The 23,395-nt window shown below is 40.8% G+C and overlaps 1 protein-coding gene and 1 long non-coding RNA gene across 2 annotated transcripts in view; one reads left to right on the top strand and one right to left on the bottom strand.

Annotated features, from left to right (window-relative positions):
* The window catches only part of nid2a (nidogen 2a (osteonidogen)), a 66,461-nt gene that overhangs the window by 16,944 nt on the left and 26,122 nt on the right, over window positions 1-23,395 (bottom strand). Inside the window, exons 13-23 of the mRNA XM_086283936.1 lie at window positions 22,920-23,120; window positions 22,609-22,839; window positions 15,109-15,249; window positions 13,520-13,648; window positions 11,877-12,002; window positions 11,345-11,478; window positions 11,147-11,252; window positions 10,646-10,779; window positions 10,385-10,490; window positions 10,159-10,292; window positions 9,742-9,847 (exon numbers count right to left, since the gene is read on the bottom strand). Of these exons, the coding sequence (XP_086140062.1) occupies window positions 9,742-9,847; window positions 10,159-10,292; window positions 10,385-10,490; window positions 10,646-10,779; window positions 11,147-11,252; window positions 11,345-11,478; window positions 11,877-12,002; window positions 13,520-13,648; window positions 15,109-15,249; window positions 22,609-22,839; window positions 22,920-23,120 (1,548 nt within the window). The remainder of the gene's footprint in view (window positions 1-9,741; window positions 9,848-10,158; window positions 10,293-10,384; window positions 10,491-10,645; window positions 10,780-11,146; window positions 11,253-11,344; window positions 11,479-11,876; window positions 12,003-13,519; window positions 13,649-15,108; window positions 15,250-22,608; window positions 22,840-22,919; window positions 23,121-23,395) is intronic.
* On the top strand, window positions 221-2,574 carry LOC147302288 (uncharacterized). Its single transcript, XR_015127270.1, has 4 exons — window positions 221-1,103; window positions 1,569-1,637; window positions 1,818-1,892; window positions 2,250-2,574. It is a non-coding gene; the product is annotated as an uncharacterized LOC147302288 (long non-coding RNA).

The raw sequence follows: 23,395 nt of genomic DNA on the forward strand, positions 1-23,395 counted from the left end.
ACATATATTATATGTAATTATATATACCTGCACATTGTACCTAGGGTTGCAGCCACTTGGCCCCACCCCATTGTTGTGACAGCCCTGATTGTACTTATACACTGCATCTGAACAGGGAACAGTCTGCCACATTAATGTATTTTTAAGTGACTTGTTTGTAATACATGAATTTGTTTTTTACAGATGTCAAAGTCTCAACCTCATGCTGCCCTCACCCATCCTCCTAAAGTAAGTATTTGTTGTTGTAGTTTTTTATGCGGTGTCTGTGTCACATGCTAATCATAATTATTGAAATAACTGTTTTCTAACAGATTTTCCAAAACACTAGTTATGTTTGTTGTCATTCAGACCAATACTACTGCTTAGACATTGTTTAGTGGTCATGCATGTTTGACAAGCTCGTTATGATACCAAAACAGTAGGCCTATCACAATAATCGATATATCGACTTAACACACAATACATGTACATGACCTCAATAATTGTTGATGATGTAATTTATCCGCCATTATATTTACAAAAATAAAATATAATGATAACATAACAATAACATTAAATAACATTGTTTTCTATTTGTTAGAAAATTTACTATTTATTCAAGTTTTTAAGGTATCTAATATTTTGATTCCTAATTTCAATGATCTAAATACTTTAAGAATTAGATGTTGGTTTGTCAATTGAAAGTGTGTAGATCTTGCATTATTATGGTGTTATATTATGATTATACATTCAAAGACATAAAATGGTCTTAAAATGACAATGACATAACTTGTCGCAATTGTTTATGGGGCAATATACCGACCAACAAAAAGTCGCTATCGTAACAGGCCTTCAAAACAGACGGTTTTATGATTGATAAATTCAAAAAATAAATACATTTAATTTCTCTGAGATTCTCTAATATTCAGTTACAGTTCACAACACAGTTACCCGTACATGCAGTATTATACTGTAAATATAAATCTCTGCATTTAGCATCCCACTAGAAGCGTCACAGTTACTGCCTCTTTTTTTTTTTTTTTTTTTTTTAAATACCTGTACTATCACTAACACATTTACTGTTTTACTTTTAGCCTGTGGATACAAATGCAGATTTCCTTAATGTAAGTTGTGCATTTTAATTACATCATGTTATTTTTATTATTATTTATTTATTTATTTTATTTTACATTCAAATATTTCAAGCTTCTTGGTTAAAGAAGCTTGATTGCTAGTAGGTAAAGAATAGTTCACCTATAATTCATATTCCCAATTAATTTCTCACCTCTGATTGAATGCCTTTGTTTGTTTTACTTTTGACTATAACAAAACATTTTTGCTGGATATATATGGTGAATTTATATGCATAGATACAGTCGTAGTGCTTGACACATGCAAACAGCAGTAGATGTACTAAAAAGGAAATAATTACAATCATGATGTTGATTGCTGATGTCAGTATATATATTTTAGAGGAATGTTTTGTTTTTCACCCAAAATGAACTATATTGCTTCAGAAGAGATTTATTACCCTATATAAACAGTATCTATATATTGTTCTGTTTTTTGTTTGTTTTTGTTATTTTCAGGTTCAATGGTGCGTGTTCTTCTAATGGCCGCCTTCCCACTGGAGGTTTTGATCCACAGCAATTTAAAAGGTAATCAGCTTTGAAAGTCAGTTCAAATGGTTAGCTAATAGTACTTTAAAAAGCCTACTTCTCTGTCACCAGTTTCTTTACCAAAAAGCATAATATTGTAGTTCAAATGTTTAGATGAACAAAGATCAGATTTTTGGAAATTTAACTAGCCAGACACTCAAATGTTAATGCTTTTTATAGGAGGACACAGCAAAACAGACATCGGCGCAGAGCGAAGAACTGCCCTTGATAAAGAAACCATGACAGCCATATATAGTAAGTGAAGACTGTGTATCTAAAATTGCATACTGCACAAGTAACTCACTTTGCAACAATAAAAATTGCACAGATAGGTGATGAAGCATTGAAGTGGTTGGACTCAGACAAAGAAGGTCAACAGATTGAATGATGGAGAGTAAGGATAGATGACCAAAAGGGGTGTTAGTATTACTGTAATGTGAACTGGATAGACTTTCCATCGAGGGGGAAAAAAAAGGTAAAATTATGTGGAAAATATATCTGTATCTCTATAAACGGAAATATCTGTTTGCTAAATGAAGCTAGCTAATTTAAATCATGTTTTTATTTTAACTCTGATAAAAGTACTAGAACTGTGACTTTTGTTTGTTACAGTGGCGGTAAGGAAGAGGTTCCCCAATGTATCCAGAGGGGCTTTGGGGATTGCAGTCAATTCAAAGCTGGGGGAACTCAGACTGTTGGAAAAGAAAAAAAAAGTTACATTTTAAATATGTTTTATGTTCGTACACACCCACATATATATATCTATATATATATATATATATATATATATATATGTGTGTGTGTATTCCTCTGCTTGTTATTGATCAGTAAACATCTTTGAGTGATCACATTTTTATTGTGTTAATAGCAGTTCACATCAAATTCACAGTATCGTTACTTATAAGTGTTTGTTGCAGTTGCATTTTGTATAGTAAAATGTATGTATATATGTGTGTGTGTGTGTGTGTGTGTGTGTGTGTATATATATATATATATATATATATAATTTTTATTTTTTTAAAATTTTACAATTTTTAAGAATGTTATGAAAATAAAGTTGTATAATGTATGTTCCTAGCTTGATTTATATGCTGTGTTTGTTTTAGATATCAAATAAAGATTTTCAGTTGTTACATGTGAATGTGTTTTCTTCGACTGAAATATATGAAGGGTAAAATATATTTTTGAAAGATTTTTAATTAATTTTCAATTATATTTTGAAATATATTTCAAAATATACAAAAATTGGCCAAAAAATATATGCGCTAAAATACATTTCAAAATATATTTATATATTTTGAAATGTATTTCAAAAAATATATTTTGAAATACATTTCAAAATATACAAAAATTGGCCAAAAAATATATGCGCTAAAATACATTTCAAAATATATAAATATATTTTGAAATGTATTTTAGCGCATATATTTTTTGGCCAATTTTTGTATATTTTGAAATATATTTCAAAATATATTTCAAAATATATTTTTTTACCGTATGGGCGTGCACCTTATGGTCCGAAGAATACGTATTTGACTTTTTTATTTGGCACACTGCAGTTTAATGTTGCAAAGCACCTCTTTTTAAACCTTTGTGGTGTCCTCGGGATTCCCATATGCTTGTTTGCCATTCACCTAGGGACCATTTGTGATCCGAGGACACCACATTACCTTTAGTGGACATTATACATGGTTATGCTCAGGATATGTCCGCCCATTTCTACTCGAAATGCCCTTTGGTTAAACTTTCAGCAAGGAATTTGCATTTGCACTGTTAAACTTTTATATAGCTTTAATTCACATAAAAAACAGCTGCTTGTTTAAGTGAAAATAAATGGATGGGTTTTTTGCGCTAGTAAAGTTGTGGAATTGTATTTTGTATTTTTGTCTCGCATCAATTATATCGTCAGTTATATCATTATCGCAAATTTTCAAGTATATATCGTGATAAATATTTTTGGCCATATCGCCCTGCTCTACTCGGCACCATCTTCTCTGCCTGATTTCTTCCTTAGCAGCGAGTTGACAGGTTATTTCCCGTAGTTTGATGTTACTGATTGTGTCTGGCCAGCGAATGTGGAGAATCCTTCTGAGACAGCTGTTGAGGAATGTCTGGATTTTTCTATTTGAGGTTTTATTTGTCTTCCAGGTTTCAGCCCCTTACAGCAGTACTGACTTCACGTTGGAGTTGAACAGTCGGATCTTGGTAGTCAGGGTCATCTCTCTGGATGCCCAAATGTTTTTGAGCTGGATGAAGGCGGCTCTTGCTTTTCCAATCCTTGTCTTGACATCTGCATCGGTTCCACCTAGTTAAGTAAAAGAGTGTATTTCCTCAGGGGACTTCCACTAAGGATGACTGGGTTGTTACTATTGGAGTTGATCCTAAGGATTTTGGTCTTCTCCTTGTTGATTGTTGAGTTCAACCTGTGCTGATGTGGCTGCCAATATGCTGGTCTTTTCTTGGAGCTCCTCAAAGTGTTCAGACCATCTTTTCATCTGTTGCACTAGTTCTGTGATGGCCTTTCCCTCTTTGTCCTTGATGGGTCGTTCTGGCTTGCTGTACTTCCCAGACAATTTCTTGATTATTGCGTAAAGGTGTTTCATGTTACCATTGTATGCTGCCTGTTCTGCTTCAGCTCCCATTCCATCTATATAGACATTCTTGTCTTTCCTAATGCTCTTTGTCACTGCTCTGTGGGCTTCTGCCTATTCTGCTTGGGCCTTGGCTTTGTCTGCCCTAGTCCTGCTGTTGTTTATGTGGTGTATTCATAATTGTCTCTGGTACATTTGTTGTATGGGCAGTATGTGTTCACTGTTTGATTGTGTAATTACGTGTTACGCACTGGCAATGCATGCCGGTAGATGGTAATACAGGAAGTAAAAGAGATGGTCTTACCGCACACAGTGGTCCCGCATACTTATTCAGATTCAGAGTAAGAATCACACATGGTGTCAGAAGTGCTGTGTGACTCGTAAGACTCCATACATCTGCCGAGTGTGAGGAGAAGGGGAAGGTGGAAACAAAATGCCGAATGACGACGTAGACGATCGTCCGAGGGCAGGAGTTAGCACCGCGGCTAGCACTCCCAGCGCTACGTTTAGCATCCAACCACCAGAGCCCTTTGATTTTTCCAAACCACACGAATGGACAAGATGGGTCCGTCGCTTCGAGAGATTCCGTCAGGCAAGTAATCTGTCTGCGAGCTCGGAGGAAAATCAAGTGAACACTCTCATATATTGTATGGGAAACGAAGCGGATGACGTCCTGAGAGGACTAAAGTTAAGTGATGTAGACCAACGGGACTATGCTAAAGTGAGAGATAGCTTCCACAACTTTTTCATTGTCAGGAAAAATGTTGTTTATGAGCGCGCACGTTTTAATATGCGCAAACAAGAGCCGAATGAGACTGTTGATGCATTCGTGACTGCCTTGCATGCATTAGCAGAGCACTGTAACTATGGACCGCTCCACGATGAGCTGATAAGAGACAGAATAGTAGTGGGCTTGGCCGACACGAGGCTGTCTGAGCGCATGCAGATGGAAAAAGACTTGGACTTGGATAAAGCTATAAATATGGCCAGGCAGTCAGAAGAAATCAAAAAGCAACAGTCAGCTTTGAGAAGTGAAACAAATGTAATGCATGTAAATGCGAAAACAGTTGACAGAGTGATACAAAAGCACGACAAAACAAAGTTCAACATGTTCAAAAATAAAACTGTCAAAACACAACAGCAATATAGCAAGAGACAAAGTAACAAATGCTACAAGTGCGGAGGCTCTCCACATCAGAAACCTGAGTGCCCAGCAAATGATGCAAAATGTCATTTATGTGGAAAAAAAGGTCACTACCAGCGAGTCTGCAGACAAAGCAAGACAGTGCAAAGTATTGAGGAGGAAGAGGAGCAAGGTTTCTTCCTAGGCTCAGTTTCCAGTGACGGCCAGGCGTGGACAGCCAACATACAAGTGAAAGATGCAAAAATCACTTTCAAACTGGATACTGGAGCAGATGTGACTGTAATAGCTGACTCGGACTTATCAAAGATTTTTGCTAACGAACACAGACCAGTTCTCCAGCAGCCAGAAAAACCTTTGTTAGGCCCTGGAAAAACACCACTGGACGTTGCAGGTTTTACAAAGCTACAGCTCAACTACGGAGCGAAACAGACAACAGAGAAGGTCTATGTTGTAAGAAACCTGAGCACTCCACTGCTAGGCCTGCCCGCCATTACAGCTCTTGGCCTGCTGGTGCGAGTTGACGCGGTTTCAATGGACACTCTGAAGACTACTTACCCTAAACTTTGCAATGGTCTAGGGAAAGTGCAGCGGGCCTATCACATTAAACTCAAACCGAATGCTGTGCCGTACTCACTCAAAACTCCGCGAAGGCTTCCTCTGCCTCTGATGAGAAGGGTAAAAGAGGAACTCCAACGAATGGAAGAGCTTGGTGTTATTACCCGAGTTGAGGAACCAACGGATTGGTGTGCCGGCATGGTTGTTGTTCCAAAGAAAAACAGCCCTAGGCTAAGACTTTGCATAGACTTTACCGGACTAAATGAGTATGTGTGCAGGGAAAAATATGTGCTGCCATCGGTTGAACAAAGTCTCGGAATGCTCGCAGGAGCCAAAGTGTTTAGCAAACTGGATGCCAACATGGGCTTCTGGCAGATTCCCCTGTCCGATGAGTCTGCCAAACTCACCACCTTCATCACACCCTTTGGGCGGTTCCACTTTAACCGCCTACCGTTTGGGATCAACTCAGCGCCCGAACACTTTCAGCGCATGATGGCGGAGGTCATCGAGGGTCTCGAAGGAGTGGTGTGTCACATTGACGATGTGTTGGTGTGGGGACGTAACCATCAGGAGCACGATTCCCGTCTCCATGCTACACTGCAAAGACTGGAAAAAGCAGGCATAACGCTGAATGTTGAAAAATGCGAGCTCTCCCAGAGCAAGGTTGCTTTCTTGGGTCACATCATAGCGGATACAGGAATCAGTCCTGACCCGAAGAAAACGGAGGCAATTACAGAAATGACAGAGCCAACTAATGTGTCAGAGTTGCGCAGTTTTCTGGGCATGGTGAATCAAGTGGGCAAGTTCATCCCCCATTTAGCTGAAAAAGACAAAGCCCTGCGAGATCTTCTTTCCAAAAAGAACGCATGGTATTGGGGAACTGACCAAGTGAGAGCTTTCAAAACATTACGAGATGCCCTGACCTCACCCCCAGTGCTCGCAATGTATGACCCCAACAGAGACATTAAAGTATCAGCAGATGCTTCATCCTATGGTCTCGGAGGTGTTCTTTTGCAGCTGTGGGAAGAAGGATGGCGACCAGTGGCGTATGCATCGAGGTCCCTTTCTCCTACAGAACAACGATACGCACAAGTGGAAAAAGAGGCACTGGCATCTACATGGGCGTGTGAGCGTTTTCGTGATTTCCTGATTGGTAAACATTTTTGTCTTGAAACGGACCACAAACCTCTCGTTTCCTTACTGGGAGGACAAGCTCTGGATCTCTTGCCACCCAGGATCCAGCGATTCAGAATGAGACTCATGCGTTACTCGTACACTGTGCAGTACGCCCCAGGGAAATCGCTCTGGACAGCAGATACTTTGTCCCGCTCACCTCTGAAAAAACCAATGAACCTGTCAGACAAAGAGCTAATGGAAAGCACAGACATATATGTCGACAGTATTGTAGCAAACATGCCTGTCAGTTCATCATATATGCAAACACTGAAGGAACAACTGAAAAGCGACAGTGTGTGTGCTCGCGTCATGGACATGTGCACCGAAGGCTGGCCAGAACATGCAAAACAAGAGCCTTTACTGCGAAATTACTGGCCTGACCGAGCCACGCTCACTGTTGAAGACGGCCTTTTGTTAAAAGACACACGGCTTGTCATTCCTTCAGCAATGAGAAACGAGGTGCTGGAAAAACTACACGAAGGACATCAAGGTGTTGTAAAATGTAAAGCTCGTGCACGCCAAACAGTGTGGTGGCCCGGGCTGAGTCAACAAATCTCTGAGATGGTGCTCAAGTGCAAAACGTGTATTCAAGAAAGACACAATAACAGTGAGCCACTCATGCCAACAGAATACCCTGCCCGCCCATGGCAGAGAGTGGGCACAGATCTTTTCGAGCTGGGAGGGAAAACTTACCTTCTCACTGTTGACTATCACTCTAGATTTGTTGAGATTGCTTTGTTAAACAGGACAAAATCAAACGATGTCATTACTCACCTGAAATCTTTCTTTGCCCGTCACGGCATCCCAGAGGTCCTCATGTCTGATAATGGACCACAGTATTCAGGTCAAATCTTTACAGACTTTGCAGCAGCATACGGCTTCAAACACATCACAAGCAGTCCCAAGTTTCCGCAAAGTAATGGAGAAGCAGAACGTGCTGTGCAGACTGTAAAAAAATCTTCTGAAAAAAGCAGCTGATCCTTATCTAGCTCTTCTTGCCTATAGAGCTACACCACTGCAGTCCGGATACAGCCCTGCAGAGCTTTTAATGGGCAGACGTCTGCGAACCACACTGCCGATGCTTCCATCGCAGCTGGAGCCCACACTGCCGGACAACGCACTGCTCGCTCGAAAGGAAAGGGAGAAGAGGATGATGGACATGGCAAACTTCAACAGGCGCCACCGCGCAAAACCTTTATGCAGCCTGTCCCCAGGAGAGCAAGTTTGGGTGACTGATGTCAAAACTACAGGCACTGTTATCCAAAATCACTCTACACCCCGATCATACACAGTGGAGTTACCACAAGGGACTGTGAGGCGTAATCGTGTGCATTTGATTCCTTTAAGTTCACCTGTGCATGAACCTGCTAATGTGCCTGTGTTGCAGAAGCCTCAAACACCCAGTGTGATCCCTGCTACACCTGTTAACACTGATGTGGTCAGAACCAAGTCAGGGAGGCCAATAGTTAAACCTAAAAAGTTAGATCTGTAAGAAAAAAAAAAAAGGTTGTTGTTATGTAACTGTGTTATAAGGGTTTTGTAGAGCACAGTAAAATAAAGCTAAAAAGAGTTGTTAAGAAAAGAAAAGAACAAGAAAACAAAAACAAAAGGTTAAAAATGTAATGCAGATTGTTTGCCAGATGTTCTTGTATGGCTTTGAAAAAGAGAAGTTCTGTCCTGAGAAAAGGAATATTCTGTTTTTGTTTAAAAGGGGAGATGTGGTGTATTCATAATTGTCTCTGGTACATTTGTTGTATGGGCAGTATGTGTTCACTGTTTGATTGTGTAATTACGTGTTACGCACTGGCAATGCATGCCGGTAGATGGTAATACAGGAAGTAAAAGAGATGGTCTTACCGCACACAGTGGTCCCGCGTACTTATTCAGATTCAGAGTAAGAATCACACAGTTTACTGCCACCTTCTTGTGTTTTCTCTCTTCTATCTTGCCCAAGGTCTCAGCTGTGATCCATTCTTTATGATGCTATTTCTTTATTCCGACCACTTCTTCACTGATTGTTCTCAGTGTCTTCTTTATGGTCTGCCAATTGGCCTGTATGCTGCTTTTCTCCTCTCCCTGGTGCAGCTAATTAAGCACCTTGATCTTGCTCTTGAACCGAACTCCTCCCTTTATCTTTACTCGACTGACATCATTCTTCGCTCTACGCCGTGTTGTTTTTGTCCAGTTCTTCTTTAACTTCAGCTGCATGTTGGCTACTACAAGATGGTGGTCAGATGCCACATCTGCTCCTCTTCTCACCCTAACACCCTGGAGAAAACTTCTAAACTTCTTGCTAATGCTGATGTGGTCAGTCTGGTTCTCTGTCACACTGTCCAGTGATACCCAGGTTCTTTTGTGGATCCACTTGTGCGGAAAAATGCTACCTCCGATGACCAGGTTGTTGAATGCACACAAATCAACTAATCTCTGCCCATTATCATTCATCACTCCCAGCCCATGTATCCCTATGATTTGTTCATATCCTGTGTTGTCAAACCCAATCTTGGGTTCACATTAAAATCTCCCATAAGGATAATGATGTCTCTGGTTCGGAACGCTAGATTGCTAACAAACAGACAGACAGAAAACCAAATAAATGGAACTGATTACATAAATCTTTGGGGGGGAACAGTCTCACCTGGTCTGTCACAGTCTACAGGTGCTGCACCAGGTGGAGTCCTGGTTCCTGCTCTCTCCTCTCCTCTACTGTCCACACACCAACAATAACCAGTGGAGCCATGGCACTGAAATAAAGATGAGAAATACATTCCATTTTGGGGAATTCTGACCTTTATTTGATAAACAGTGAAGAGTTTTCAGACATGAAAGAAGGGAGGAACAGTGGTGGAAACCACGCAGCAAAGCTCCCTGAGTGAGAGTCGAACATAGACTGCTGTGTTGAGCTTTTCAGCATAAAGTTGCCTGCTCAACCACGTGAGCTAAACTAACACCAATAAAAAGGGTCTTAAGAAGAACAAAAAGAAATCACTGATAAAAGCCAAAGAAGAAACTGTAGTTATTCACTAAATAAATAAATAAAAAGTCAGAGTTTCACCTGCTGAGGTAGATACTGTCCTTCTGCATCACACTGTGGTTTGTAGACTCCAGTTATGGGATATCCATCAGCACTGGTGGTCTTTACGCTGTCTCTGTGGTGCTCACAGTGAGTTTTAGCACGCTCCGGTAGACCTGAAGGCAAAAATAAAAATAATCACATATAAGCTGTGCTGTGTCAACATGAAATCAACCTGCGTAAAACAATCTGAATGAAGAAGTCTCACCTGGTCTGTCACAGTCTACAGGTGCTGCACCAGGTGGAGTCCTGGTTCCTGCTCTCTCCTCTCCTCTACTGTCCACACACCAACAATAGCCAGTGGAGCCATGGCACTGAAATAAAGATGAGAAATACATTCCATTTTGGGGCATTTTGAACTTTATTTGATAAACAGTGAAGAGTTTTCAGACATGAAAGAAGGGAGGAACAGTGGCAGAAGAAACTGTAGTTATTCACTAAATAAATAAATAAAAAGTCACAGTTTCACCTGCTGAGATAGATACTGTCCTTCTGCATCACACTGTGGTACATAGGCTCCAACTATAGGATATCCATCAGCACTGGTGGTCTTTACGCTGTCTCTGTGGTGCTCACAGTGAGTTTTAACATGCTCTGGTTGATCTGAAAGAGAAACAAAGCACATCTAAACCTTCCTGTGTCAACTCCAAATAAACCTGTAAAATACTGGTGGCCGCCAGTACTACCCCTCAGCTTCATAGTAGCTGCACCTGCATGCATCAATGTCAAAATCCTTGTTCACAAATAAGAGTTTTAGAAAACTTGACCTCTGACCTTTAGGTCAAGGTCACTGAGATTTGAACTCATCTGAGATTTTTATTAGATACACCTGTGGTACCAATCTGAAAATCCCATGTCGCCTTATTCTCGAGTTATTGCAGGGTGACAACAATACCCCACAACTTTTTAGGGCTGAGGGGTAATAAAACTAATCTGAATGAAGTACAGGACACTAGAATAAGAGTCTCACCTGGTCTGTCACAGTCTACAGGTGCTGCACCAGGTGGAGTCCTGGTTCCTGCTCTCTCCTCTCCTCTACTGTCCACACACCAACAATAACCAGTGGAGCCATGGCACTGAAATAAAGATGAGAAACACATTATTTAGAAGAACAAAATTAAGTTTTAGATGAAAGCCCAAAGCCAAACTGTACTAATTGGAGTTTCACCTGCTGAGGTAGATACTGTCCTTCTGCATCACACTGTGGTTTGTAGACTCCAGTTATAGGATATCCATCAGCACTGGTGGTCTTTACGCTGTCTCTGTGGTGCTCACAGCGAGTTTTAAGACGCTCCGGTCGATCTGAATGAGAAAAAAACACAAAGACAGAAAATTTAGGAAAAACAACACACAAACCAGAAAAAAGCATAAATTCATGAGTTGCAAGAGACAGTCTGTCAACATCAGAAGTTTCTGACTGGCAAAGACACCTGTTTGGAAAGTCAAGGGTGAACAGTTCAATTCCACCTGAAATCACAAAGCCCCTCTGGGGTTAAGGCACAAAGAGCTTCTAGTGTAAAGCTATGAACCATATCAAAACCCCTTGTCAGCAGGGACATATATTAGCCCTCGACACAACCCCTTCATGGTTAAAATCAGACTGAATTGGAGTCTTTGCCTTTAAACCAAAGGCATCTTTTGCAAAGGCACTGGTTGACTAGATTTAGCCCAGAATACAATATCCATGGAGTGCTACTGACCTTCCTGCTGAGAGCAGTAGAAACCATTCCCAAAAAACCCCAGCTGACACTGACACTGGAAAGATCCCAGTCCATTAATACATCTGGCATTGATGTGACATGGAGAAGAGCTGCACTCATCTATATCTGAAAAAAAGAAAAAAACAGAAGGAGAGAAAGGAGTCAAAAACCACAACTGGACTGGAAACTGCACTACCAATACAACTAAACACTCACACAAAAAATACTACCTGGCTGCTTAATAGATGTTATTTATTTCAGTGGTGATTTATCAGTAGTGTGATTATCTAAATGTAAAGTATTATACTTAGTTTTATTTTTTATTTTTTTGGGGGGGCTCAAAGAAAGTTCATCAAAAGTTCACACTTTTACGTGAAAGGAGGACATGTATGCGCGCACACATTCACAGACAGACACACAAACACACACACAGCCAGGACCTTGCTCCTCCACACATTCCAAAGCAACAAACACATTGTGCCATTGCTCCATTTGTCTTTCCCTTAACCCCCACCCGCCCTGTTTAATCTCACCCTGTCGTTCTCACATTAGTTCTGTTCTCACATTTCTCATCTATCCTCCCCTCTGCCTGTGTTTTCTAGCTTTTTGCAGCTGTGGATGAAGAAATGTTGTAGCTCTGCTTGGACAAACAAGTGAACCTTTTCCAAATATTCAACTCATTTTGGAACTTGGAGGACAAAATGCTCCGAGAATACTTCTCAGGGGGACAGTTAGTCCAGCTGACAATGGATAAAATGCAACAAAGGCAGAATGGAAGAATGATGTGTTTGCCACAAAAAATATGTGTGCACATATTTGGTTAAAATTTGCATTTGCATCAAAGGTACGGTATGTGAAAGCAGACAGGATGCCACAGCTTAAAAAGTCAGCAGAAACCAGCACATTTCTAAGCAGAGATTGATCAAACTGACACGGTGTTATGGCTTTCAGTTGATTTCTTTGCACACAGGGGATATTCTTAAGTGGGATTTCTGAAATGCTAAACATTCGGTTTAGTTGAAATTAACTGTCTGTTTGCTGAAGCTAATCATCAGCCCTCCACCACCGTCATCATCATCATCAACCGAGGGACTGGATCCTCTCTAGAGAAGCAACTGAATAACACCGAGCGCCACAACACCAGTCACCTGGCTAGCCAGCTGACAAATAGTGAAAATTTTCAAAATAAGAGCTCATAAGAAAGGGTTTTCCAACAATAAACTGATGATAGATGATGCAACACATGTCAGTTCTTATGCAGAACAACTGAAAATGTTCACACTTGTTGCTGATGATGTGATTAAACTGATAGGAGGCAGTTCAGAATGTGCAGGCTGCAAGTGTCGCAAGGAAGTTGATATCAGCCCTTAACGTAAACAATCTGGGAGACAAAAGACGAAGAATTCATGCAAGAGATAGCAAAAGAGGTGGACGAGAAGTAAAAGAACATAGAAAAGAAGCACAACATTTTTGGCTTCTAATGAAATTATTGGATACAGTTCCATTGATTGATGTCAAGTCATTCATGTTTCCCTCAGAGCGACCCGTAATAACTGATGAGATCTACTGACTTTGCAAAAAAATTTCCTCTCACATTTTATACAGATGTTTTGTGCATTTCTTGAAGGAATTTCCAAACTCACCAACACAGGTACGCCCATCGTAGCCAAATTCGTAGCCCCTCTGGCAGTGACAGCGGTGACTCCCAGGCAGGTTCACACACTCAGAATTATCCCCACATGTGCCCAAACCCTCAGCGCACTCATCTATGTCTGCAGAGAGGGAGACAAAGAAATTAGCTTTTCTTTAAATTTACAAGTCTGTAAATCAGGAATTCCTTGTCAACACATGTAAAAGCTGTAATTAGGGCTCATTACTGGTGCTTTTACTGTATAAAAAGAAAAATCAAGGTTTCATAGGACTCTGTGCAGTCTAGTAGTACACCCTTAACAGCTTCTAAAGAATTAAGAGGGTAAATAACAGGCAGGTGCTTCCCTTGATTAAGCGATCATCACCAAGTTTGAGCACCTCTAGAAAAGCAGGGGTTTTGGCAGTTTGCTGTTCTGACACATCCAGGTGTGTGCTAACACGATGCCACAATCTTCCAAGAAGCAAATGTCTAAGGTCAGTACAACTGACGAGCTACAACTCAGACTCTACAGACCTCAGTTAGCATGTTAAATATTAAAGGTTGGTGGAGGAGTGATGATTCAGGGTTAATTTGCAGGACCTGGGGACTTTGTAGCCATTAAGTCGACCAGGATCTTCTCTGCATACCAAAGTATTCTAGACAAATGTCAGGCCATCTGTCTTACAGCTGAAGCTTGGACATACATTGGCTATGCAAAAGGATAAGGATCTCAAGCGTGCCAACAAATCTAAAACAGAAATGCTGAAAAAGAAAAGAATCAAGGTGTTGCATCAAACCATTCGAAGTCCAGATCTTTACCCGATTAATATGTGTGGAGGGACATTAAGAGAACTGTGCATGAACGAATGCCTGCAAACTTCAATGACCTGAAGTGACACTGCAAAGAATAATGAGCCAAAACTCCTCCACAACAACGTGAAATAATGATAAGTCGTAAAGAAAACAATTACTTCAAGTTATTGCTGCTAAACTGAGAAATGGTGGCGAGTCTTGTGCACATTTTTTTTCCTCACATGAATGTAAAATGCATTGTGTAATACAACATGGAGATCATCTGAGCAGAAAGGCGCACTGAGGCCCATCCATGAGAATTTAGGATGAGCCTGGGGCTTTCTTTGCTGTCAGCAGCGAAAAAGACCTGCTGCTGGGCTAATGACAGACCACACACCAGCTTGAAGTCCTGAAGGCCCTTTTAACTTGAAAATTAACCTTGAAGAGACGAATGGAGAGGAAGGATGAAGAAAAGAAAAGAAAAGAAAAGAAAAGAAAAGAAAAGAAAAGAAAAGAAAGGAAAAGAAAAGAAAAGAAAAGAAAAGAAAAGAAAAGAGTGATTACAGACGATTCTGCTCAACCAACCTGTACTTGACCCCTCTACACTGGCTGGACAGATGTTGATAAAACACAGAAACACTGTCTTGGACTTCGACATTTTGTATGCGACAGAAAACGCTAGACTAAACAAAGGCAGAGGAAGCACTCTGAAATGTACATAAACCATCTCATTGCTGCACAGTATATCCACAGAAGAATTCACTCTACGTGCTTGTTCACAGAAGGACCGACACAGACACAGATAGATACCGTAACAGTTGTGCCCATCTCCTGTATAACCAGTAGCACACTGGCACTGGAAAGCCAGGTCCTCTAACGGGATGCACTGGGCTGTGGTGTCACAGTCGTGGGTCCCGGCATAGCAAGGGTTGTGCAGCTCAGGGCCTGGAGCTTCCATTTCATGAGGGAAGAAAAAGAAAGGATTGTGTTTTTAATCACAGTGGATGCAACTTAACAGTGACCGAGAGTGACAGTGAAAAATTACTCTAAGATTCCTAACAGTGCTGCTGGAGAGAGAGGATCCGTTTGGACACCAGGTGTCTATGATTTTTAGGGTCAAGTACAATAACTCAGTTTTGTCTGAATTTAGAAACAGGTCATCCAGATCTTTATGTCTTTTATTCATACCTACAGTCTAACTAGTTGGTATTTGTCATCTGGTTACATGGATAGATAAGCTGGGTATCATCTGCATAGCAGAGAAAATGTATGCTATTCCTTCTAATAATACTGGCTAAGGATAGCATGTATAATGTAAATAGAATTGGCTCTTGCAAGGAATCCTGTGGAATAATTAACCTTAGTGTGTGAAGAGGACTTCCCATTTACACAAATAAGTAAGCTTAAGTACTTTTTATATGCTAACTTTCATATAACTCCCTGTAACCAGTGTCTAATATAATTTCCTTATTTAATATAATATATATACTTCTGCCATGGTGGATTTTTCATGTTCAAAGTTTCATTTGAGGTCAGCCTTAAAAATAATTCAATATTTCTTCTATTTCAGACGTTATTTTGTCTTACACTGGCTCTGTATGATGACAAAGAGAGACCATATCCCTGTTATAGTCATCTCAGTCAAATTGTTTTGGCTATGGTTACAGAAGCCCCACCCACTTGCTGGTAAAACCTTCTGTTTAGGAGTAGCAGCCAATCAGATGAAAGATGGCCTAAAGAGCCAAAAGCAGGTAAAATGGCTTGTTTCAGGTAACCTGATGGAACTCATGCAAAGCTACTCTATTAGAAAAAATTGCTTGTGTACTGTCAGTAATGTCCATTTGATTTCATTTTCATTTTCTAGTCTTTCAAAGCACATTAAAAGTGGCACCTTCAACAAATGTTAAAAAAGAAAGAATTTAAAGAAGCAGACAATAACATTAACAGACATTAGAATCTGAAAATAAACTGCATTAGACATAAAAGAGCAACATTGTTAAAGCTGGTGTGAGAAAATTCAACCAGACAACCACACAAAATCTGCTACACACCAAATATCCTGAACTCAGATCAACTGAGGTCTGGATTATTTAGTGAAACTTCAGTGATTAGGGCAATGATTACAGGGCAAGTTAACCAAACACACATGTAAAATCACTCCAGACAAACTCCCACAGGACGGACTCCTCTTAGGAAGCAACTCCCTTCATGTTCTCTATGTTCAACATATGGACAAGCTTAGACGCATATGGGGGGGTAGACACATGGACAGAGGGATGAGTGAGCGGATGTGAGTTCAGGGTTTCTTCATACTGCTGCGTGGCTCAGACACACAATTTCAAAAACAAACCTCAGACGAATTTTGAGAAAATCAGAAATATAAACAAAAGAGCAAAGAAAACCATGGGGGAAAAAATAGAAATGTTAAAGATGAATAAATATGCTTAAAGTTCAAATTTGCTCTGTACAGCAGGATACAGCAATGATCCTGTTATAAGAATGCTCCAACTCTTATTTTTTTGTATTATTATAACTTTAACATTAAGCAATATTATAGTGTTGTTAAAACAAGTCTCAGCATCTTTGATCGATAACTTTGGTCTCGTGTCATGTAAAAATATTATCTAATGTAAAATACCCCACACTGCTCAGGCATTCTTTAAATATTCCTTCTACCCACACAATTTAAATATTGGCCCAAATATGGAATTTAGATTCGGCTCAAACACAAACCTTCAGTGTCTGCATGGTTTCGCTTTTATTTCAAGGACATCTATAGTTAGTCGGCTCCAGTTGGCTGGGATGTAAAATATTCTCAGTTATGCACATGAACACATCTGTTATAATATCTGTTTTTAATAATCTTAGAGTGTTTCATGCTGGACTTTTGCTTTACTGTCAGCTTCATCATATGCCATAAACAACAACACACTTGCACATAAACAAAAACAAACATACACACACGCAGCTTGTTTTCATCTCCTGAGGCCAGAGAGCAATTTTGGCTCATTATCAGAGAGAGAGAGAGAGAGAGAGAGAGAGAGAGAGAGAGAGACCCTGCAAAGTCTGAATGTGGCGGTAAAAAAGGGGAGATGAGAGGGTGAGATACACATGGACTGTAGAAAAGGCTGAGGGATAATTAAAGAGAGAGAGAATGGGAGAAGCACGCACGCACACACACACACACACATCATCATCATCATCATCATCATCAAAGTGGTGAGTGCAGTTTCCCACCTGTTGCTTTTCAAAAATCTCCTCCACACACGCATAAACACGTAGACACAAACAAACTGGGTTTATGCACTGGACACTTAAAGTCCAGCGACACTAAATCATCTGAACGCACTGAAAGCTGGATTTAAGTGGTTTATCGGGCTAAAAAAAAAAAAAACCCGGCACAGCTAAGGAGAAAACTACCCAAATGAATCCATAGTGGTGTCAACAGTTAGCTAAAGTGAGGCTGCAAATAAAAAACTAACTGCAGGCATGGTGCTTAAAACATGGGGGCAATTAACATGTAGTTCTTTTAAAATATGCAGCTTTGGCTTTTGCACTACGGGGAATGTACAACAGGGGCCCGAGTCTCATTAACAGACTCAGACTCTTTAAAATGACGAGATGTTTGTTCAAAGCAAAATCCAGATAAGTAAGATAAATATGAATCACTTTAGGTCTAAAATGCTAAATTGGCCACAGGTGTGAATGCGGGAGTGAGTGTGAGTGCAAATGATTGTCTGTCTCTGTATGTTAGCCCTGCGACAGACTGGCGACCTGTCCAGGGTGTACCCCGCCTCTCGCCCCATGACAGCTGAGATAGGTTTCAGCGCCCCGCGCGACCCTGAAAAGGATAAGCGGAAGCGAATGGATGGATGAATCATTTTAGCGGCACCGTGGCACGGTGGGGTCTTTCTGTGCGGAGTTTACATGTTCTCCCCATGTTGCGTGGGTTCTCCCCGGTTGCTCCGGCTTCCTTCCACAGTCCAAAGACATGCAGTTAGTGGGGATAGGAAAACACTAAATTGCCTATGGGTGTGAATGTGAGTGCGAATGGTTGTCTTTGTCTATCTGTTAGCCCTGAGACAGACTGGTGACCTGTCCAGGATGTACCCTGCCTCTCACCCTAAGACAGCTGGGATAGGCTCCAGATGGATGAATAATTTCAAATATTTACTTCAAAACTATTTACTCCAATACTTTAAATAACAGGTGGCTACATTAGATTCAATTAAATCATTGAAAATAGGGGGCCCTCAATAAACTATACCACAACTAGTTAATTTGCAGTTTAATAAAGCGTATGACAGGTTTACCTGTCAGTTCAGCGTCTTTTCTTCCACAATTCTCATGACATCACTAGTCAGCTATTCTACCTGGCAACCCCCATTCAAGACACCCCCCACTCCACAGCACATATGTATGCCCTCTGTGTGACAGGCTCATACTTAACCCATGTTTACAAAATCCCTTATCCCCAAAAGCTCTTCCAGCTGTGGTCTGGGTGGATCATTGTGTGTGAGCATGTGCATGTGTGAGATATGTCATCATAACGTTTTTAATCAGCGTGCTGACGTCTCAATGACAGATTCCTGGTCTGAATCCAAAAACAAGGTGGTGGTGTCTGTCTCAAATTCTTTTTCAGACTTCTTTTTCCCGTCATCTTACAAGGTCACGTATCCAACTGTCACTATCTGCTTTTCAGCAGACAAAGTGGGTAAAGACAGCACAACTGCTGCATGTTGACAGAAAAAGAACACAACACATGTTCTGTCCTGTATTTATATATCTATGAACATTTTTTCTTCCATTATTTTAAGGAGAGCAGATGAAGGTAATGGACATAAAAATTAAAAACAACGCGGGAAAAATTGTTGAAAAACTTTTCATCTAATGTAACATAATTCATCTAAAAGGATCTTTTCTTTGGCTTAGCAAGCCACAAAGACCTCTGTGATTCTCAAAGTGCTTGATTTACCATTCACTTGGGTGCAGTAAAGCTTTAACAACGATAAAACTGTAAATAGAAAAGATAACATCAAATATGCCTGTCAACCACACACACTCCCCAAACACATTCAAATCCAACCCATACCTTGGATATCACTGGACCTAACTGCCTACAGTTACTATTCTGTGACCAACGCAGCGAAAAGTAGCTAGCAGCTAATTTCAGGTTTACCTTCTGTAGATCATTGATTATTGAATCATTAAATGATTGCCAAGCAATATTTGTTTATGAGACCTGCCGTAACTGTGGTCCAATAGCATGGTGGCAGGAGTTTTGTTTTTCCGGTACTGGCATTGTGTTTTAACGCTGGGGTACGCATTAAAGTTTTACAGCGGACTAACATCCAGAGTGATCATTGGCTTGTCGCATCACATGAGAATGCTACACCTTCTATTAGTAAAACTATATTAATGTCCATTCCATCCATCCATTCGCTTCCGCTTATCCTTTTCAGGGTCGCGGGGGGCGCTGGAGCCTATCCCAGCTGTCATAGGGCGAAAGGCGGGGTACACCCTGGACAGGTCGCCAGTCTGTCGCAGGGCTAACACATAGGGACAGACAACCATTCACACTCACATTCACACCTAGTGGCAATTTGGATTATCCAATTAACCTATCCCCACAAGCTGCATGTCTTTGGACGGTGGGAGGGAACCCACGCAAACACAGGGAGATCATTCAATTCATTTCAATTCAATTCAATTCAATTCAATTCAATTCAATTCAATTCAATTTATATAGAACCAAATCACAAAAACAGTTGCCTCAAGAGGCTTTGTATTCTAAGGTAAAGACCCTAAAATACTACAGAGAAAACCCCAACAATCAGATAACCCCACTCTCTTTTAACAGAAAGCAGATGTCTTTGATTTGTCTTCCTCCCCTCACCCCCAACCGGTGGTAGCAACGTCTGCCCCTCCCTAAATTTCTGGTTCTGCCAGAGGTTTCTTCCTGTTAAAAGGAAGTTTTTCTTCCCACTTTCTCCAAAGCCTTAGCTAATAGGGGGTTATCTTATTGTTGGAGGTTTCCTCTCTAAATTTTTGGGGTCTTTATCTTACAATATAAAGCCCCTTAAGGCAACTGTTGTTGTGATTTGACATTACGAATAAAATCTAATTAAAATGAATTGAAGAAAACTCCAGCACAGCCAGGCTCATGGAGGTACAGCCATCTGTTGTGACTGGTTGGGGAGGGGTAAGAAAGGAAGACTGAACCAAAGAGACAATGTGGAAGTCAGCCAGAGATTAACAGTAACTAATGATGAAATACGATGCTGTGTTCCAAAAGGTTGATTCTGTTCATCTGGAGGTAGCGTTTTCAGTGGGAGAAACGTTTCGTCACCCATCCAAGTGACTTCTTCAGTCTCAGCTGACTGCAGGTTTCCCCAATCTTATAAACAGCACATTTGCATAATGACTGAAACCAGCCCACTGAAGGAACAATGGGCTGTGAGGTCAGTTCCTTGATCATTAGATTAAGGTGAAGAAGAAGAAGAAATGCTCAGTGCACCATGGGAAACCCCCAGCAGCCTAAGTCTATTGGGACGTACCAAGGGAGGGTTCAGTGTCACCTGTCATCCAATCCTTACTATAAGCTTCATCAAAAGGGAAAGTTTTGAGCCTAATCTTAAATCTAGAATAAAGGTCGTCTATCTCCCAATTCCAAAGTGGGAGCTGGTTCCACAGAAGAGAGGTACTTTTAAATACCCTCTTTCCCATCCTGGAGAGGCCATCCACAGTTTCTCAGCTGAGAACCAGAGACTCAGACTCTGAGCTGCTAATTGTCAGCCACTTCACACAAGTGGATCCAGTGTGAAAGTGAGTTTACTAAAACTCATATCCTCTGCCTCTTCATGGCTCCTAAAAAATTCTGTCCATAAAAGTTGTAAACATAGTCAGTTGTACCAATAATACTTTAATAATTATAATAATTACTAAGTAGTATTCCAAGCACATTACTTTTTTATTCCTAGGTTGCAGACGATAAGGCAGAACACAAACTTGGGGGCAAATTCCACAGAACCAGTTCTGGTTTGGTGGTTTTGGCTTGTGCTCTGGAAACAGAAGGTGCTTTTAAACAGTAAGGCAAATCTTTTTTTTCAACACTCTGAGATTTTTTCCCCCACTCATGCTAAGTTCTCATTAAATTCTGTTGGCCTATCTACAGTTTTCACTCCTTGACCAGCTCTTTTCGTTAACTGTGTTAACACATGTCTGGATTCATCTGCAGCTGAATTCGTTAAAATCCTTAAAGACAGCTGTGACAGCTGTGACGTAAACTGTGGTTCAAATTATCCTTAAAAGGGTCTGGTGTGTCTGCACCATGGTAGACACTGAAGTGAAAATGGAGACATTATGACAACATTTTCTATGGTTTCAATCTGTAAATCCACAGCATGTGTTCTTAAACCTGTGCTCTATCCAACTCTGTGCCATTGGTTTGGCTGAGGTTTCTGTGGCAACCCTGCAATAATTAATAGCTGAATAGTTAAAGGCTCTGGAAGAGAAGTCATGTTTCCAACACTGTAGGCGTTGACTGAAGCTGAAAGACTGAAGTTACAAAATATGTGGTACAACCATTCTCGGGACTAGTCTGGCTTGTGTTGTTGGTCCATCCAAGTTATAACATACAAAGAGCTGAAGTGAAAGCAAGTGTTAAAAATGATGGGACGTGTCCACTGCAGTCACTATCTGTGGTTTTCATTTTGTATTTTTTATTATTATCTTTGATGGAGTTTTGTGTGCTTCTCTCTTTCCTCTGGCGAACTCTGTTGCGGCTCCCTTTGCTGTTACGGCCCACTTGTCAACCAGTTAGCATTCGACAACAGACAGCTTGATCTGCATCCAGCAACGTGCAGTTGGGGTTTTGGAAGACTGCACAGGAAGATGTTTGCGGTGGGTGAAAACCCCTCACCAGAAACTGTCCATATGGAATGCCATACGCAAACAGACACAACTGGTAGATCATAAAATACACATGACAGGGATGGTCTGAAATCCATTTAGCCATTAGAACCATAAGATTTGTTGATTTAAACTGTTGTGTTGTTGTTTGCTGTTTATGTGTCTAAATTTGTTGACTTGATTTTATAAGAACTTTGCATTACGTGTGGTCAGAGGCTTGACAAGTCGCAAATGTTCACTTTACTTCAGGTCAAGGCACTACTTGCTATGGTCGATTTAAGAAAACACTACCATGTTAAAACTCACACATTATATGAGTAAATATGTAGTATATACAGTAACTGGACCACCTGTGAATTGCTATTAAAGTGTGATCTCTGTAAACATAGTTTGTCTCACCTCTAACTGGGCTGATTTTGTTGGTGATGGCGTATCTCAGGATCCGCTCCTCCTTCACGAACATGACAAACACCCTCTCCATAAGGATCTGCAAAGTCTCTGGGGTGGCAGCTTGGTTGTTGTGTGGGCAGTCACGGTAGGTGATATTCTGTTTCAGCTGGAAAGAGAAGGACTCGGACCCTCGGTCTGCTGTAACCACTGAATACTCTCTAATAGAGGTGGAGGTTGCAACTGTAGAAAGAGAGATGGAGTCACTTTAAGCAACAAAAAGGGCAATCGAATGATGTATGCTGTTCAATCCTTGACTTTACCTGAGGGGTAGTACTGGTAAGTCTCTTTGAAGGGCTCCATGGTAACTTCAGCACCAGGAGGAAGGAAGGGCACACTGCCGCTGATTACAGTACCCACGGTTAGGTGGTTGTGGTCATCGAGGCCACGGGCCGTCTGAATAATTGACAAGCGCTGGTTCCCAGGGTAAAATACAACCTCTGCGTGACGACTGAACTCAGCACCTTGTAACACAAATAATCATCAATCTTTTATTTACTGGTTTATATATAACAAACATGCAGAAGCTACATTTCAGAAAAAGTGCAGTGTCTACAATAGTTACACACTAACACAACCACACAGCTGTTTCCCATTAGTGAGGGGAGGGGGAAGACTGATATCACATCACATCCCTGGAGACACTACATCTGGCTGGGAGACCAGAAACACACACATGCAAAGAAACAGACACACGATGTCCTTGCTATTAAGGAGTTCCCTCATGTCTCTCCAGAAT

The sequence above is a fragment of the Aulonocara sp. 'chitande type north' Nkhata Bay genome, linkage group LG23 (assembly GCF_057382095.1).
Source record: "Aulonocara sp. 'chitande type north' Nkhata Bay isolate Kocher_YH1m ecotype deep benthic linkage group LG23, A_spYH_male_GT1.1, whole genome shotgun sequence".
Taxonomy (NCBI): Eukaryota; Metazoa; Chordata; class Actinopteri; order Cichliformes; family Cichlidae; genus Aulonocara; species Aulonocara sp. 'chitande type north' Nkhata Bay.